Source organism: Saccopteryx leptura, chromosome 3 (genome assembly GCF_036850995.1).
Source record: "Saccopteryx leptura isolate mSacLep1 chromosome 3, mSacLep1_pri_phased_curated, whole genome shotgun sequence".
NCBI lineage: Eukaryota > Metazoa > Chordata > Mammalia > Chiroptera > Emballonuridae > Saccopteryx > Saccopteryx leptura.
In genome coordinates this window covers 121,285,219-121,304,878 of record NC_089505.1, presented here as the reverse complement: position 1 = coordinate 121,304,878, position 19,660 = coordinate 121,285,219, and the positions used below count along the sequence as shown (strand labels likewise).

The 19,660-nt window shown below is 44.1% G+C and overlaps 1 protein-coding gene across 1 annotated transcript; it reads left to right on the top strand.

Annotated features, from left to right (window-relative positions):
- Window positions 1-4,479: 4,479 nt before the first annotated feature.
- On the top strand, window positions 4,480-19,439 carry LOC136400112 (cytochrome P450 4A11-like). Its single transcript, XM_066376206.1, has 12 exons — window positions 4,480-4,759; window positions 11,350-11,491; window positions 13,020-13,064; window positions 13,543-13,670; window positions 14,625-14,749; window positions 15,121-15,275; window positions 15,725-15,831; window positions 15,917-16,107; window positions 16,211-16,344; window positions 17,599-17,663; window positions 17,797-17,873; window positions 19,148-19,439. Exons 1-12 carry the CDS (start codon window positions 4,565-4,567, stop codon window positions 19,314-19,316), a joined length of 1,533 nt encoding a protein of 510 aa, XP_066232303.1. The 5' UTR covers window positions 4,480-4,564; the 3' UTR covers window positions 19,317-19,439.
- Window positions 19,440-19,660: the final 221 nt, after the last annotated feature.

Here is a 19,660-nt window from a genome sequence, read left to right as displayed (position 1 = left end):
TCCTGGGGGATGGCGCCTCCATCACCTGGTGAGTGCTCAGGAGATGGGAGAGCCCCGCCCACTCAGCTAGATAAGAAGCCCTGGTCTGCCTGGGCCCTGCCTGCCCTCAGGTTGTGCTTTGTTAATTTCAGGGATCACCTGAATCACCACTATGTACATCAAGGAGGCACTGTGACTCTATACACCTGTATCACATGTCAACAGAGAACTCAGTAAGACCATTACCTTCCTTTACCCAGAAATCTGAACTTCACCACTCTCACTAGTCTAGGCCTTCTGCCACAACACATGGCAAATCAGATCCACCCCTAGGTCAGTTCTGTGTGGATTAAATGAGTTAATGCCTAATCACTAAGGGCTCATGTATATGAGTTGTCACTTGAGTTGCTCCCAAATTTGAGCCTCCAATTCTTTTTTGCCTCTTAGTCCTAAAAAGGATTTCTGAATCAATAATTATTTGAATTCTTCCAATGGTTGAATTAACTTTCCCAGAACAGGTTTTAAGCAAATTGTTCTTCTAGAAATTGGCTCTAAGATTTGGTTTTCCCCAGGTTAGAGTACTTCCTCCTTGACCTCAGTTGCAAGTCATAGGACTGCCCCTAGAAGACAGGAGTGTGCTTGGCTTCTGAATCTTTAAGCCAGAACTGATATTTACTCTTATTTTTTCCCTACTCTTTCTTAATTGAGAAAACAATGTTTATCAGATTTATTTCAATAAAGAACACTTTCCTGAAAGAGTCTTGGTAGCATTTCTGAAAGGCCAAATAAGAGAAGATTTTTACAGGGTTTCAAGGTCAGTGCCCAGTGATTACGGTAGAGATTGGGCAATGTTTTTAAACCAGGTTTTTAAAAAAGTCAATTAACTTCAATCAAATATAAAATTATCAAGACTGTTTCTGTGTGCCAAGTCCTGTACTAGGATTTAGGAACACAGCAATGAAAAATACTGCCTCTGCTTTCAAGAGTTCACAGTCATGAAACAAATACCTTTACTCAAGACAACAATTTATTCTTTCTTTCACACACTCCTCACACCTTGAGCATGTTGTTGAATGTTCTGTGTTTCTTGCACTGTCTTGGGCACAAGATGATGATGTGTCCTTGAATAAAACACTAATTGTGCCTTAGAATTCCAATAACAAGAGGTATAGGTGACAGAGAGCAAGAAGCAGGTGTCTGGACCATTCATTGGGAGGCCGATGGTACCATAGCGTGAGAGTCGGTAAACTGTGACCTCTCTAGGAAGTTTGCTGTTGTCATTCTTACTCTCTGAAACAATCCCATCTTGTCTTCTCTTTGAGGATTGAGGTTTCAGTGCAGATGGTGAGGGACTGGTGGTGTGGCCCACCCCACTCCATATCATGCCAGGGCTGGCTTCCACATTGTGAAACCAGAAACTGCTTGTGGAAGGCGTCAGCAAACTAATAATTAACATTTTAGTAATTCACTTGACTAGACTCAGTTGAGCACTGAGCTTCCCCTAATAGGATTTCATGTATGCTGAAAACAGGAGGAGGAATTAGGAACTAGTTGTGGAAGAGAGATAGGCTTTGTTAAAGTTCAGGGACAGAGTGTGAAGCAAGGCTTGTGACCTAAAAGGAAGAAGATCAGATTGACTCATATCAGAAAGCCCTCTTCCTGGGATCCACCTGCATTCAGTAAGCTTCTCTAACCTTTGATGGGACAAGGACAAGCTCTGAGGACCTCCAGCTTATTATGCTATCTCCTTGTTATCAGCTTCTGTCCCCTTCCTCCTGCTCAGCAGACTGTCCGCCCTTCTCTGTTGCACTCTTTTCCAGACTTCCTACTGGTTTGTCTATCCCATCTCTACCTACCTATATCTCTGACTCTCTACCTCACTCCTGATCACCTGCTGGTCCTCCAGCCCGCCTGCCCTCTTTCTTTCTTTTCCTTTCTGCCTGCCTTTCTGTCCCTGCATGAGTATTCTCTTGGTGCTATAGCAAATTTCAACAAATTTAGTAGCTTACAACAACACATATTTATAATCTTATAAATTAAGAGGAGAGAAAGTAGAAAACAGATGAGATAAAAAAAAAAAAAGCAAAAATGTATATGAAGAGAAAATAATAGAGATCAGAAATCTGGAATGAGTTTTACTGGACTACAACCAAGGTGTTGCAGAAGCCAAAGAACAATCTTATTTCTTATACTTTTAGCTTCTAGAACTTTGGACTTAAGGCCTTTTAGTGAGTGAACTAAGCATTCCTAGATTATCAAGGTAATATCCTTAAACTCAATTGATTTTAGATGGTAACCACATCTATGAAATCTTCAGAACAATACCACGTCTTGTATTTTATTGAATAACCGGGTGCTACAGTCTATCCAAGTTGACACAAAACTAGACAGCGCAGTCCACCCCTTGTCTACTTGGCATTTATACACTGGTGCTTTAACCATACTTTATTTACACATCAAGACTAGAACAAAGTTTTACTTCTTCCAACTCCTCTGCATTAACCCTTTCTCTTGAAGACAATTAAAAGTCATTGGATAATGTTCACTGTCTTTAACTTAAGTGCTGTGATAGAAAGTTAACTTTTATTAATACATCTTATGTAAGATGTGGAGGGAAAAAGGAGTAAAAACTATTCAATACACACGCATGCACACACACAAACATATTTATGACACAATAAAAAGGAAATACTCAGAACAATTATAGTCCTTGTTTCTGCAGCTGGTCACATGGCCATAGCTAGCATTTATAACAACCTGCTTCCACTACCCCTATCATATTCTCTTTACTCTTAGCAAGTACCTCAGTTAGACACATGTCTTTGCCTGGTGGGGTGACCCAAACCTTCATTCTTGAAGGATCTTGGTTATTATTCCTGCCTGAATTGGTTGTAGTTTAATGAAAGGGCATGTTATTTCTAAAAGATGCCTTAGATATTTCCTATATTACAGATATCTCTTTCTTATCTCCACTGATCATTTCTCCTTGGTAATAAAAATCAATCCAATATAATAATTGTTTTTGATTTATGGGCCTGAGGAGCCCAAAGTTGCCAGATGACAGTCTGACTTTCTAATTTAATGTAATCATTATTCTTTCTCCCAGTGGAAATATTTCTCCCTTGGAAACTAAGACCTTGAGACCAACAGAGCCTAGGGACATCAATAAAGTTACAGGGACAAGAAGCAAATTATTTGCTAATAGGATCCCTAAGTGTAATAAAGAGCGGTGCTATTTCCATTTTTATCCATTTATCCCTGAAATGGTAAATTATGGCAATGGAAGAAACAGTCCATTTATTAGAAATTGATTTATAGCATTCACAGACTCCTGGAGAAACTTGCCTCAGCTCTGCAAGTTACTGCCACCTACTGGTACTGCTGTATATCTAAACTTATACTAAAGTTCTTTCTCTATTTCTAGAATACATAATTGCAAAAGATATGCACACTCAGTATTTGCCAATGATGATGCAACAGAATGTAGGAGTTTGATGTCTCCAGTTTCACTGGGATCTTCCCACATGCCCCATTACAATCTTCAGACTCTTGTTGCTTCTCAATCAATGTTCCACTTTAGCAGAAGACACCTTGCAAGACTGGGAATTCAATTTGCCCTGTTATTCAGATACTGGAAAGGTGAGACTCTGGGTTTAGTTTTCAGAAATATCAACCCTAACTGAGTTCTATGGCTATAGGACATAAAGGTTTCTTTTAGGGCAGGCATAGAAGTTTCCAGGTTATTTAATTGTACTGTAGGCTCAGAATTTGAATCCCACACATCATCTTCCCCATCCGCCACCTGCTCTAGTACAGTTAGGAGCAACCAGCCAATCTTATTATACTCCTTAGTTTGACTAAAATGTTCTAAGGTATCAAAAACATGCTCACCAGAACCTCTCCTTTTGTAAGTATTTGACTAGTATCTATTGGGGATGTTTTGTGTGTCTCTATTGCAACATCATGTCCTGGACAACCATACCATCTTTACCATCGGTAGTAGAGTCATTAGGATCTTTCCTAATAATCATGTTAGAGAACCAATTCCAGAAAACCCAGACAATAGATGTAGTGGTTGAGCCTCTTGAGTTCAAGGTCAGTTCTCTGTCTACCAGCACATGCACTTTAGGTCACAACAGAATAGGCACTCGGACACACTCTGTAGAAGTTTTTAGAGGCAAGTAAACAGGCAGTTTTGGAGACAACAGAGAGATATTCTAACTCCAACTCAAACTGTCAAAGTCTGTGGTTAGCTACAATGTAATTTCTAGAACTCAGGGTTCATGTCTCTTTTGCTTGCAGCTATGTACTGGCATGTAACATATTGGCTGGCACATAATATTGTTCTTTAAATGTTTGTTAGGAAAATGATGAGTACAAAGTTGAAATGTACACAACCATTGTCACTGTCAGCTGAAAAGCTTCACTTCCTGTTCCTCAAGGTAGATCTTCCAAGTTAATCAACTCTGGTGGCTAAGCCCTAAGCTCTGTCCTCACCCTTCACCCTCCCCACAGGGGGGGGTTGGACAATATTGCCAGACTGGCCTGAGGTGATCAGAGTCAGCAATCCAGAAGCTGCTGCACCATGAGTGTGTCTGTGCTCAGCCTCACAAGACCCCTGGGCAGTATCTCTGGGCTCCTGCAAGTGGTCTCCCTGCTCGGTCTGGTTCTGCTGCTGCTCAAGGCAGTCCAGCTCTACCTGCGCCGGCAGTGGCTGCTCAGAGCCCTTCAGGAGTTCCCATCCCCTCCTTCCCACTGGCTGTTCGGACACCATCAGGAGGTAAAAGGGAGCAGGACAGGGGAGTGCGAAAATAGGGAGGGCAGGGGTCACAGATCATGTCATGATCAGCAAGTCTGTAGGACAAAGCCTTGTGGTCTGAGCAGCACATGGTTGCTGAGGGTGAGGTGGAACATGTTTACTCCCCAGGTTGTGCTCCTCATCCCATGTGCTGGTGTTCTCAGTCTGTCATCTCCACCTTCCTGAGGGAGAACTCCATGCTATGTTGGGAGCCCAGCACTTTGAAGACAATGGCTGTCTCTTCATTAGTCTGCCTGCTCCAGGATCACAAAACAGAACTTTTAGATGCTTCCCTATCCATGCTCAATTTCATCCTCTCTGACTGGCCCTGTGTTGCTTGGGAACTCAGACATCAGTCTCATGAACCTGTGATGAATTCCTGCCTGTAGGTGTTCACAGTCTGTGGAAATGATAGATAGGAATTTTTTTTAAGTGACAGGTTAGGAGATAGTGAGGCAGACTTCCACATGAACCCTGACCAAGATCCACCTGGCAACCCCATCTGGGGTCAATTCTCCCGTACCGAGCTACTTTTAGCACTTAAGACTGAGGTGCTCCAACAGAGCTATCCTCAGCACCCAGGGCCATTCTTGAACTAATCAAACCCATGGCTATTGGAGGAGAAGAGGGACAGAAAGGGAAGGTAGAGGGGGGAGAAGTAGACTGTTGCTTCTCCTGTGTGCCCTGACCAGGAATCGAACCCAGAACATCCATATACCAGGCTGATGTTCTATCCACTGAGCAACTGGCCATTGACTATAGACAGGAATTTAAAGAAAGTATCAGGTCACAGGATGAGAGGCTGCTCATAGGGTTCTAAGAGTATTATCAGGTGTAGGGAATCAACCAGCTGGGTTGGCCTAAGACTACGGGATTACTTAAACAGGAGATCGCAGTGCTGAATCTCTGACAAGTTACTGGTACATATGAGAGAGAAGGCTTCCAGAATGGTCTCAAGGAGTACTGACATTTGAGTGGCACCATTAAAAAAAGAATCTCTTTGCCTGATCTGTGGTGGCGCAGTGGATAAAGCGTCGACCTGGAAATGCTGAGGTCGCTGGTTCGAAACCCTGGGTTTGCCTGGTCAAGACACATATGGGAGTTGATGCTTCCAGTTCCTCCCCCCTGTCTCTCTCTCCTCTCTCTCTCTCTCTCCTTCTCTCTCTCCTCTCTAAAATGAATAAATAAAATAAAAGTTAAAAAAAAAAGAATCTCTTTACCTCCCAGCTTTCATTCTTCAATCCCCTGCCCTGTGAGCTCTTGAGGCTCAAGATATCATTGCCCTTTCTGAGCCCTCATACCCAGCACAGAGCTGGACACAAAGAAATGCTTGACTCAGGTGTGTGGATGGGCAGAAAAAGCAGCTTGCAGGTTGGGTGAGAGACAGTGCCACCCAGCCAGTTCTGTCAGCACTAGTCCCTAAGGGGAAAGGTACAGAGCGAAGTGAGGGGCTGCATGGACAGGGGCTCACCAAGGGCTTGTGGATAGAATAAGTGTTAGGAGGTGGCATGATGCAGAAACCTGAGGCTTATCTTTTACTGAGAAGGAGGCAGAATGAAGCAAAACACGGGAACTGTTGATATCAGCCAGAGAGAGACAGCCAGAGCCCAATTTGTTCGTGTAAATTGTGGTGTAATGACTTTCAGATTATTTGTTGATTTGGAGAAATTGTGACTTTTGTGGATGCACTTGTCATTTTCTGAGCTAGGATTTGACAGAAGAAACCACTAAAAATTCCTCCATTTGCTTTCCCATTACACTGATGGCATTAGATGATATGTAGACTCAGTGAGTGGGTAATGCTATTTACATAACTCAATTACTCATGGTGTGAATCAGCTCTTAACTTCTGCCAGCCTGAGAGACTCTGCAGTCAAATATCCTTGCTTTTATAGTATGGCCTGAGATTTCAATTCATTCAATACTCTGTTCTTGGCTGAGTCGGAAACTGAATGCCACATGTTGAATCAAGATTGAAGCTAGTCTTTCAGGCCTGATGATGACCAGTGACAAGGGGGGATGGTAAACATCTGAGCTCTGTTGCCAGGCTACCTAGATTGACTTCCCAGCTCCGACACACGCTTTAAATACCCGGTCTATCACTCAGTTTCCTCATCTGTAAGTTGGCGACAATGATTATAATCAAAGAACACAAGTGAGTTATTATAAGAATTGTGTTTGGCATAGACCAAGGGCCACCATTATACTCACTCCAATGTGTATGAATTTAAAATAATATTGATGCCTATGAATGATAACCATGTTGAAGGTACTATTTCACTGTATTAAATAGGGATGGAATCTAACAGGGACTATGGAAAGAGGAACGACCTTGTAATTCAAATAACCCAAACATCCCCATTTCCCCCATATCTTCCTTCCAAAACTTGGCAGTTGTACCTGCCATATCAGCAGAGCCAACGTCTGATAGTTGCCTGTGTGGCCACATTGTCACCTGTTCACCTACTCTCTATTGTCTCCCTTTGGGGATGTTTCTTTGTGGCTGCAGTTTCCAAATCAGTCAGGTGAGGACAATTCCAGTGCAGCGCCTCCAGCATGGAGTGGCCAAAACCTGGAGGCCAGGTGGGCACTGGGTTTGCCTACAGTGTTGTCACCCCTGTCACCATGGGCACCCTCACCTCTTTAAGAGTCTCTACTGGCTCTAGCCACACATGCTGATGGACAGATGGCTGTCCCAGCTGGTTGAATGAAAAGCAGACAGACCAGTAGACATCAGAATTATCTAGAGCAGTGGTCGGCAAACCGCGGCTTGCGAGCCACATGCAACTCTTTAGCCCCTTGTGTGTGGCTCTTCCACAAAATACCATGTGCGGGCGCTACCTCGATAAGGAATGTACCTACCTATATAGCTTAAGTTTTAAAAATTTGGCTCTCAAAATAAATTTCAATCGTTGTACTGTTGATATTTGGCTATGTTGACTAATGAGTTTGCCGACCACTGGAGAGAAAAGAATGGAAAAGCAAAACATAGTTTAGTTCCTTTGGATCCCCAAAGGGAACTAACAACAGTGCCCAGGAGCAGGATTTTTGGAAAATTGACTGGGTTGGGACAAAGCAATTAGAAAGAAAGCAGTCTACTATTTGAAATAGGGTCTCCCAGGCCCCTTCTGGGAGAGAAGGAGGGAACCTGGAGGACCAGGTAACATAGCTGGGGTAGTAAGAGGCTCACACTAGTCATTCCCCACCTTGGGTCAAAGGAGAAGGGCAGCCCCAATAATGCATAAAGTTCCCTCCGTAAGCCAAAAACACAAAATGGAGAAAAGAAAGCCTCTTCTATAAATGGTGCTGGGAAAATTGGAAAGCCACATGTAAAAGAATGAAACTTGACTACAAACCCCTGCACAAAAATTAATTCAAAGTGAATCAAAGACCTAAATATAAGATCTAAAACTAAAAATTGCATAGGAGAAAACATAGGTAGTAAGCTCATGGACCTTAGTCTTTAGAACAATTTATGAATTTGACCCTAAAGGCAAGGTAAGTAAAGGCAAAAATAAATGAATGGGACTATATCAAACTAAAAAGTTTCTGCACAGCAAAAGAAGCTGACAACAAAACAGGCAGCCAACTAAATTGGAGATGATATTTGCAAACAATAGCTCTGATAAGGGGTTAATACTCAAAATATATAAAATAAAACCTTCACAAAACTCAGCAACAAACAAGCAAACAATCCAATTAAAAAATGAGGAGAGGACATGAACAGATACTTCTCTCAAGAAAACATACAAATGGCCAACAGATACATGAAAAGATACCCATCTTCACTAGTTATTCAAGAAATGCAAATCAAAACTATGAGATATCACCTCACACCTGTTAGATTGGCTATTACAGTATCAACAAGACAGGTAATAACAAGTGTTGGAGAGGCTGTGGAGAAAAAGAAACCCTCATTCACTGCTGGTGGGAATGCAAATTAGAACAACTATTATGGAAGAAACTATGTGACCCAGCAATCCCTCTACTGGGTATCTATGCCCCAAACTCAAAAACATTGGTACATACACACACCTGCACCCCTATGTTCATCGCAGCACTATTCATAGTGGCCAAGACATGGAATCAACCAAAGTGACCCTCAATAGAGGATTGGATAAAGAAGATGTGGTACATATATACAATGGAATACTACTCAGGCATAAGAAATGATGACATAGTGACATTTATGACAATATGGATGGACCTTCAGAATATTATACTGAGTGAAATAAGTAAATCAGAAAAAAACTAAGAACTGTACCATTTCACACATAAAATTGAAGTGGTTACCGGGGGAAGGGAACATGGGGAAGGAGGAAGGAGGCTTGAGTAAATGGGGAGGAGGGAGGGGGAAATGTGTAAAGAGGGACAAATATTTATATAAGGTGATGGAAAATTATTTGATTTTGAGTGATGGGTATACAACATAATCAACAATTTAAATGCTATAGAATGTTCAGCTGAAACCTATATACTCTTACTGAGCAATGTCCCCTTGTTAAAGTTACTTTTCTAAATAAAATTGAAAATTAAAAAAAAAAAGTACTCTCCTTATGTACTTCACACAGAACACGTCTCAGTTTACTGTAAGATTATCTGCACACCTGCACTCTCACTCAAACATAATCTCCAGATAGTAGGCACTTTTATTGTTCATTGCTGAATCTCCAGCAGGTAGGATGACAAACTCACCCAACGTAAGTTCTTAATACATAATTGTCAAATAACTAAATGTGTGAATCCATATATGTATGTATTTATTTATGTATGTGTTTACTCACTGTAGTGGAAACATTTTGGGATATCTTCCAGCTCACCTGCTTCAAGATCTCTTTCTCCACAAAGGGTGGGTTCTGAATGCCCTAATCTACCCCAACCACAATTGATTGTAGCAGGTGAACACTTTTCCATATTACATTCAGGTTCTCAAATAAGATTCACAGTGCCATTCAGATAGGACATATAGCAGAATGGCAGCAATCAGGAAGGGCATCAGTGCTCTCCTCCACCACATGGACTCGGCTCCATGAGGACAGGGACTGTTGTCTATTTCTGAATGTATTGCCAGCTTCTAGAAAATTGTCAGGAAGAACCCCAATGAACATTTGTTAAGAGAATAAATGTGTATACATACAGAGAGAAAGAATGAAGACTCAATCCTGGCAGCTCTCCAGTCCCTGGTTCTGCGCCTCCCATGCCCAAGCTGCCTCCTGCCCTAGGACTCTGTGAAACACCCCAGGGCCCTCCACTTTCTCTTTGTCCATTTTCTTTATTTTACAATAGCACAAGATTATATCTGTCACTTGCAATCAGGACTTTAATGAAGACTCACTATTCACTCTTACATGGGCTCATTCATTGTTTCTCTCACTTCATTTTTTTAAAAAAGAGACAGGCGTAATTCCTATAAGCCATGATCTATGCAGCTCTAAGAACACAGATTACAGATACTAAAGGTATGTTTGACAACATGGGGTCCAGCAATTAGAACATTGAGTTGAAATATGGTAATAGAGACACTCAGAAAGCTGTGACCATATTATTACCCATCAAGATGTTGGCAGGGTTGGCTCTGTCTACAGGCTGTGAAGGAATCATCAGCCCCAGGCCTCTCTCCTTGGCTAGTAAATCACTGTCTTCTCCATACGTGTCTTTATAACATCTTTCCTCTATGATTGGCTGTTTCTGTGTCCAAACCTCTTCCATTTTATAAGACAGTTGTATTGCATTAGGGGCCATTCTAATGACCTCATTCTAAGTTAATTACTTCCATACAGACCCTGTCTTCAAATAAAGTCACATTCTGAGGTACAGGGTTTAATTCCTCAACATATGAATTGAAACAGACACAATTCAGCCAATAAGTAATATAAGTCTGTGAAAAAGGCTGTACACCATTTGGTCCATAACTGAACATTTATTAAACACATATTATGTGTAAGATTCTAAAGGCAGTTCTGAGTAAGGGCCCAATCAGAAGCCAGAATTGACTTTAGATCAAGTCTTGAAGAAGAGCAAGAATCAGATCCAGGCCCTGGCTGTTTGGCTCAGTGGTAGAGCGTCGGCCTGGTGTGCAGGAGTCCTGGGTTTGATTCCCGGCCAGGGCACACAGGAGAAGCGTCCATCTGCTTCTCCACCCCTTCCTCCTCTCCTTCCTCTCTGTCTCTCTTTTCCCCTCCCGCAGCCAAGGCTCCATTGGAGCAAAGTTGGCCCGGGCGCTGAGGATGGCTCTGTGGCCTCTGCCTCAGGCGCTAGAATGGCTCTGGTTGCAACAGAGCGATGCCCCAGATGGTCAGAGAATCGCCCCATGGTGGGCATGCCGGGTGGATCCCGGTCGGGCGCATGTGGGAGTCTGTCTGACTGCCTCCCCGTTTCCAGCTTTGGAAAAATACAAAAAAAAAAAAAAAGAATCAGATCCAAGCCTGGCTCATCAGAAACAGTCCCAAGTTTCTAATCACTGCTGAGAGATCCAGCAGTATCTCCCCACAGCCATCCTACCCTTCACCACCACTCCAAGCACTAGACCCAAAGATAAAGGTTTCATTGATTTATCTTTCCCTTGCTTACAGTTCCAAGTTGGCCAAGAGGTACAACGGTTTCAGAAATGGATAGAGAAATTTCCATGTGCCTTTCCTCGCTGGCTATGGGGGAGCAAGGTCAATGTCATAGTTTATGACCCTGACTACATGAAGGTCATCCTGGGAAGATCAGGTGAGAGTGATATCTGCATTGTGGCTAGAACAGCTCTTCCCACTTGGGTATGTGATTTTAGGTTGTGAAATTTCAGAAGAGACTTTTAGTTCAGCCATCAGTACCTGAAACCTCTACCAACCCTCCCAGCCCACAAGCCAGCTTAAGGCCAACAATATTTATTTAAATTGAATGCTTAAACAGTTCTTTGTGGCAAATTTTTATTACTTTCTCTTTCTTTCTTTTTTTCTATTTTTTTTTTTTGACAGAAAGAGAGAGAAAGGGTCAGAGGGAGGGACAGATAGGAACAGACAGACAGGAAGGGAGAGAGATGAGAACCATCAGTTCTTCATTGTGGCACCTTAGATGTTCACTGATTGCTTTCTCATATGTGCTTTGACTGGGGGGCTCCAGCAGACTAAGTGACCCCTTGCTCAAGCCAGCGACCTTGGGCTTCAAGCCAGCGACCTTTGGGCTCAAACTAGTGACCATGGGGTCACGTCTATGATCCCACACTCAAGCCAGGTATCCTGCACTCAAGCCAGTGATCTCATGCTCAAACCGGATGAGGCCTTGTTTAAGCAGGTGACCTCGGCGTTTTGAACCTGGGTCCTACGTGTCCCAGTTCAGCACTCTATTCACTGCGCCACTGCCTGCTCGGGAACCTTTTTTTTTCTTTTTTTTCTTTTTCTTTCCTTCCTTCCTTCCTTCCTTCTTTCTTTCTTTCCTCTCTCCTTCCTTCCCTCCCTCCCTCCCTCCCTGCCTCGCTCCCTCCCTTCATTCCTTCTTTTTCTCCCTTCCTTCCTTTTTTCCTTCCTTCCTTTCTTCTTTGTTTTCTCTTTTAATCTGATTTAGATGAAATGTTCTGGATATTTCCCTAGATATGAAAGGTAATTTTACCTTCACCCTGACTTGGGATTGGCACCTATAAATGTTGCATGCCCAGGGTCATGGGATGACTAAGCACCCAAAATTGTAGGAAGACCACAGTCTTCTGTGTTTTCTTTTTTTTTTTTTTTCATTGCGCATTGCGACACATTAGTTGTTCATTGACTGCTCTCTCATATGTGCCTTGACCGCAGGCCTTCAGCAAACCGAGTAACCCCTCGCTGGAGCCAGTGACCTTGAGTCCAAGCTGGTGAGCTTTTGCTCAAACCAGATGAGCCCGCACTCAAGCTGGCGACCTCAGGGTCTCGAACCTGCGTCCTCCACATCCCAGTCCAACTCTCTATCCACTGCGCCACCACCTGGTCAGGTTGTGTTTTCTCTGCACTAAGTATAGAGCTTCTATTTCTGGCTGATTTACCATCCCAGTCCTGTGGGTGTTCTGCTGTTGGGACACTGAGTCTGCCTTGCTGAGCCAACAGTGATTATTAGGACAGAGAGACTTAGGAATTAAAGGCATGTGGATGGTCACTTGAGACAAACTGCCAGCTAACAGTCATCAGAAAGGGATGGCAGCATATGCTTTGGATCACAGCTGTGTCCTGGGGGCTGCCTGCTTTATTGGTTCCCTCGAGGTTCCTGTAATTCCCTTCCTACTTTTTAGACCCCAAAAATTATGACGTGTACAGACTACTGGCTCCCTGGATTGGTGAGTATATCCAACAAGGACTACAATTGACCTGCCAGGTAGATTCATCAAGAGCTATCTCATTGGCTTACAGAGAACAACAGGTAAACAGCACCATATCACCACCCTCATTTATGAATTAAGCCTCATTTCTCTTCTAATAAAACCTCCAAATCATCCAGGTGGTGGTGAGAGCCCCCTTGTAGGCAGCTCCTTCCTATCACTTCCCATGCTCTCCAGTGTTTCCAGAGTGACATTTGTTAATGTTCTTATATGACCTGCCCCCCACCTCTATTTCAGCCTTCATCCCACAGCTGTCAAAATGACATCCAACATACCTGCCATTTTTGGAAATTCACATTCTTGAAATATACTGACCTTTCCTTTGTTTTGCCTATAAAGTGCCTTCTTCTGATATCCTTGGTTCCTCTGAAATTGTCCCTAGTCATCCTTCTGATCCTATCTCCCATTGTCCCACACACACTTATCTGTGGTCCAGGATATGGTTTGCTCCTGTTGAATGGGCAGACGTGGTCACAGCACCGGCGGATGCTGACCCCAGCCTTCCACTCCGACATCCTGAAGCCCTACGTGGAAATCATGTCTGATTCTGTACGAGTGATGCTGGTAAGTTCCCCACTCTCTCACCTGTGTACACCCACTCACCTGCACAACTCACATAGTCCACTCTAAAACATGTGTGTCCTTCAGACACCCATCAGACACAGCCAACCAGAATAAAGTGCTCAGGACTTATAATGTGAAAGAGCTTCCCAAAAGTGGATGAGAGAGGAGGTAATTAGGCACCAGATTGGATCTACACAACTTTGCTCATTGCCAAGGGAAAGGAAGGCCATGAAAAAATACAATTCACTCTCCTCTCCCCTCCACGTCTTCAGCAGAGTGGACTAGAGCAACGGTCATTTTCCTGGACTACAAGACAAACTGCCACTCACAGGCCTGGGCAGTGGCAGCTTCAGTGGCAGGGTAGACATCTCAGGATATCATTCAGGTGGGCTCTGGCCTGGGGCCCAGGGCTTCAGCATGAAATTGAGCCACTTCATTGAAAAAAGTGGAGATTAGGTCTGTACTCACAGAGCCAGATCCTCCCATCTGGTCTCTGACCTCACCAACTATGCTCAGATACCATTTGATGTCCTTTCCTCAGAGTCCCAGTATTGGTCATTTAGGTTTTCTCTTGCATTGACACATTAGCTACCAAGAGGTGGAGTGCACCTTTTCCTCAGGTCTAGCACAACTTCAGTAGAGAGAAGATACCCTCTTTGTCCCCAGTGTAACACTGTTTCCTGGTCTGTCAACAGTTACCATCATAACTTATTCTTAATATTCAAAATTAATTCAGATGATTATGAGACAACCTATCTAATTATATAATCAAAGTTTCTCAGAAACTAATTCTCACTTTAAAAACCTTTGCTTTATAGTGTTAATATACTATAATGCCTCTGATCTGAAAAGTGAGGATAACAAATAGGTTATCTGGAGAGACAGAGAGAGAGCTACCTATGTCAGCAGAGACTCTGGGAGGAGTAGCAGGGTCAATGTCCCCTCCCACCACAGGACAGATGGGAGGAGCTCATCAGCCAGGACTCACATCTGGAGATCTTTGAACACGTCTCCGTGATGGCCCTGGACACCATCATGAAGTGTGCCTTCAGCCAGCAGGGCAGCGTCCAGAGAGACAGGTCAGCAATAAACCTTCTGCCACAGGGCTTTTGTTTTACCATCTGATGTAGACTTACTGGACAGCAGTTCAGGCAGCTGGAATGCTCAGCAGCACTTAAAGCAAGTCTGCTAAGAACCCTTGACCACAGACAAATTCCATTCTAGACCAACTTCGACTCAGCCACAGATCCCTGTTCCGTAGCACAAGGAGAAATCTGATTGCGCATATCACTTATAAAGGATTGAGGGCTCTGGGACTGTAAAACAGAGGCGATGGATGCCTCAGTGTAACCTGTGCCCAATGTATGTGGACACTCCCACCTAGAGCCCTACCCCACCTCTATGTCAGGCCTCCCAGTAACATAGTCTTTTCTTTATCTTGTCCTTTCAGGAGCTGCCAGTCCTACATCCAGGCCATTCAGGAAGTGAAAAATCTGTTTTATTCTCGAAAGATGAATTTCTTCTACCAGAATGACATCATCTACTGGTTGACCCCTGAGGGCCGCCGTAACCACCAGGCCTGCCAGGTTGCCCATCAATACACAGGTTGGACCCCACCTCCTGGGCTACTCCCCTCTGTCGTCAGGTTCATATAAAAAGGAATGGTCCTGACCTTCAGGACAAGCCTGGCCTTGGATACCTTCAGGAGCTGACACACCCACACTGGGTACTCTTTGCTGCACAACTTGGGAGCTGAGAATTAGAATGCAAAAGGCATTGTGGGTTTACATGTGTTATCACATTGGTGATGTCAACCCCTCCAAGCAGCATTCAAGCAGAACCTACTCCATGGGTGTGCTATTGACAAGAAGCCTGACCTGCAATCAGAGGGTGCTAGAGCGCTCACACCTGATGTGCACACCCACTGCCATGCTCATCCTGATTCTCTGGCACCCAGATTGGAGCAGGGCGGGGAGCAGGTGTGGCCACTCTGGGTTCCTGTTTCTGGGCCCCCTGCGCTCTGATCTCTGCCTGGGGACCACTGTTCTTTACAGACCAAGTGATCAAGCTGAGGAAGGCACATCTGCAGGAGCAGGAAGAGCTGGAGAAGGTCAGGAGAAAGAAGCACTTGGATTTCCTGGACATCCTCCTCTTTGCCAGAGTGAGTGTGTGTAGGAGGGCTTAAGCCTTATCTCAGAAGTGCAACAGCAGGGGCAAACCCTGCACTCTTCCTGTGCCTTCCCCAGATGAAGGATGGGAGCCCCTTGTCTGACAAGGACCTCCGTGCCGAAGTGGACACATTTATGTTCGAGGGTCATGACACCACTGCCAGTGGCATCTCCTGGATCCTCTATGCTCTGGCTGCGCACCCTGAGCATCAGGAGAGGTGCCGCAAGGAGGTCCAGAGCCTCCTGGGGGATGGCGCCTCCATCACCTGGTGAGTGCTCAGGAGATGAAAGAGCCCCGCCCACTCAGCTAGACAAGAAGCCCTGGTCTGCCTGGGCCCTGCCTGCCCTCAGGTTGTGCTTCATTCATTTCAGGAATCACCTGAATCAGATGCCCTACACCACCATGTGCATCAAGGAGGCACTGCGACTCTATCCACCTGTACCACGAGTCAGCAGAAAGCTCAACAAGCCCATCACCTTCCCTGATGGACGCTCCTTACCCAAAGGTCTGAACTTCACCACACTCACTAACCTTGGCACTCTGCAAGAATACATGGCAAAAAGTTGGACCACAACAAAAGTTCACTAATATTTATAGTTTTTTTTTAACTCACAGAGAATAAAACATTTTTGTACATTCACTTGAATAGGGTACATCTCAATTATGATATCTCATATGAATAGAATCTTAAGCTTCTCTCATTCTCCAGGATTACCATTCCACCACATTTAGAATTCATTTTTTTTACATTACTGTAATTTTATTCAGTGACACTGATATTCTATAATTTTCTTTTTTAATATAAATATATTTCACTATGAGAACAGAGCTACAAAAGAAACAATTGGATTATTAGAACAATTTTGTACCATTGACTTTTTCTTTTTTAAAAATTCTTATTGAATTAACTGGGATGACATCGGTTAACAAAATTATGCGTTTCAGCTTTACAATTCTATAATACGTCATCTTTATATTGTATTGTATGTTCATCACCCCAAGTCGTCTTCTTCCATCACCACTTATTCCTCCTCTACATTCTTCTACCTCTTTCTTCTCTTTTGATTTTAACATTCCATGCTCCAATCCTGGCTCCAGATTATAGGACTCTAGTTGTAATTCTCTCGGCATCATCCAATGTATTTGAATGTCCAGAATATTTGAGGTAATGTGTGCATAACTCACTTGGGGTTCAGGCAAATAAGGGAATCAAGGAAATCCACTGTCCTGAGTCATATGATCCAGTCTCTGTGGAGCCCTCAGTTTGATGGCAGCTGATGACCAGATATGAGACCCCTGTCATGGTTAGAGGCCACCCCTTGCTCACATTTGGTCTGAATCCTAACCTTGTCACATCCTAGCTGTGTGATCATAGACAAGTTGCTCAGCCTCTCTGAAGCTCAAATGCCTCATCTGAACAATGGGATTATGAGGGCCTTTCCGGGAGGGTTGTTGTGAATATTGAATGAGTTAATGCACAATTCCCAAGGGCTCATGGACGGCACTTGATAAATGTAGATTTAACTTGAGTTGCTTCAAAAAAGTAAGTCAATTCATGTTTGCTTCTCAGTCCTGGGCCATGGTTATCTACTCTTACTATGTGCACATGTGCTTTGTCATGTCCACACACCCCTACTGATATAAGATCATTCCGCTCGAAGTGACTCTCTTTGTTGCTCCCTAGGTTTGTGTGCATGCACCTGTCCCTGCCTGTCATGTGTGTGATTGATTGCTCTTCTCTCTTCTCCCTGCCCTACAGGAGTCATTGCCACACTTTCCATTTATGCCCTTCACCACAATCCAAAGGTGTGGCCAAATCCAGAGGTATGATGGCTGTGGGAGGGAGGATGGGCTGATCTCTTACCCCTTCTCCTGCTTCAACCCCCGGGAGTCTTGTGTCTTCATTGATTCAAAGGACTGTGACCTATGTGTTTAGACCCTGGGGTTCTCTCTGCAGGTATTCGACCCATCCCGTTTTGCACTGGGTTCTGATCCACACAGTCATGCTTTCCTGCCCTTCTCAGCAGGGTCAAGGTGAGGCATCCTCTACTCATCTCTCTCTCTCTGTCTCTCTCTCTCTTTCTCTCTCTCTCTCTCTCTTTAATACTTTATTCATTCATTTTAGAGAGGAAAGAGAGGGGGTGGGGGAGGAGCAGCGAGCATCAACTCCCATATGTACCTTGGGATCGCTGTTGACTATACTATCGAACCAGTTCGAGTATACTACTGACCAGGCAAGCCCAGGCTTTCAAACTGGTCATTTATTCTTCCTTTCACTCCCCCATTCACTCATTGAGCAGATTGTTGAATATGTCATGCTCTGCACTGTCCTGGGCACTGGATGGTGGTGCATCCTTGAATAAAACACTGATGACTCCTCAAGGGTCTGGTGAGGAAGAGGTATAGCCAGCAGAGAGGGTGAAGATCATTGGATTTAGCCTTGAGCCTTCATTTGGCAGGCAGAGGTGAAGGGAAGTCATTCTCTGCACTCTCAACAACATAATCTCAGAAAGTAGAGCTGGACAGATAAGACGTGAGTGAAGCAACAATTCATAGAGGTCTTTGATTTGGACATGATCTACCTGTAATTTAGGGCATAGGAGAGACTGAATTGGGCCATGGCTTCAGTGTAGAAGGAGGGGAGGCAGGGAGACAGAAAAGTCCTGATGAGGAGACTGGTGAATGTCAGAGAGAATGTTTCTGCAGTAGAATAAGAGGGCTCCTGTAGAAGCTGGTAGACTGAGGGGCGAAGAAGAAGCAGGAGTCTGGACCATTCATTGACCATTCAAGGAGGCAAGTGGTGCAACTGGTTGAAGGTCACTAACCCCTGGTTGTTCCAGGATACTCCCTGTTGTTATTCTGTTTTCCTTACACAATCCCATCTCCCCTTCTCTGTGAACCTTGTCTTCTCTAAGAAGATTGAAGTCCTAATGTGTCCCTCTAGGTAGTAAGGACCTGAGAGTGTGGTCTACCCCACGGCATATCATGCAATGACCTAGCCTTCACATTGTGAAACCAGAAACTGCTTGTGGAAGGAGTAAGCGCACTAATACTTAACTTTTTAGTGATTCACTTGATTTGGTTGCTTAGAGTGCTGACCTTCCCCTAATAGGATTTCATGCCTCTTGAAAATGGAAGTAGGAGTAAGGCTTGTGAGGAAGAAGTGTGTGTGACCTAAAAGGAAAGGGATCAGACTGATTCACATTGGAATCCCCTGTTCTTGGTAAGGACTCAGTGGCAATGCCTGAGTCCTCCAGCTCAATACAGGTTATGAGACCATTTCTTATGTCATTTCCTCCCTGGCCCAGGAACTGCATCGGGAAGCAATTTGCCATGAACGAGCTGAAGGTGGCCGTGGCCTTGACCCTGCTTCGCTTTGAGCTGGTAGCGGATCCTTTCAGAGTCCCCATCCCTATACCAGAAATTGTGTTGAAGTCTAAGAATGGAATCCACCTGCAGCTCAGGAAGCTCCTCTAACCCTTGATGACACAAGGACAAGCTCTGAGGAACTCCTTCCTGCCTTCCTGTTACCCACTCCCATCCCCTGTCTCTCTTATCAATTCCTGCCTTCCATCTGTGCGCCTGCCAATCTCCCTGATCTTTTCTTCTGGTCCTCCATCTGTATGCCCCTCTCTCTGTTTTTTTTTCCACTTTCTGCCTGCCTTTCTGTCCTTGTATTAGTTTCCTTTAGCTGCTATAATAATTTACCACAGCCTCAGTGACTTAAAACACCACAAATGTTTTTTCTTAGAGACTGTAGTCAGAAGTCTGTAATGTGTTAAACTAGATTGGCAGAGCCCTCACATCCTGGGCTCTGGGAG

Bases quoted from the DNA above. Each gene is read 5' to 3' on its own strand.
- LOC136400112 (XM_066376206.1), top strand. From the start codon at position 4,565: ATGAGTGTGTCTGTGCTCAGCCTCACAAGACCCCTGGGCAGTATCTCT. The intron at 11,492-13,019 runs GTGAGAGTGATA...CCTACTTTTTAG, and splicing joins GGTCATCCTGGGAAGATCAG to ACCCCAAAAATTATGACGTG. The intron at 14,750-15,120 runs GTCAGCAATAAA...TTGTCCTTTCAG, and splicing joins GGCAGCGTCCAGAGAGACAG to GAGCTGCCAGTCCTACATCC.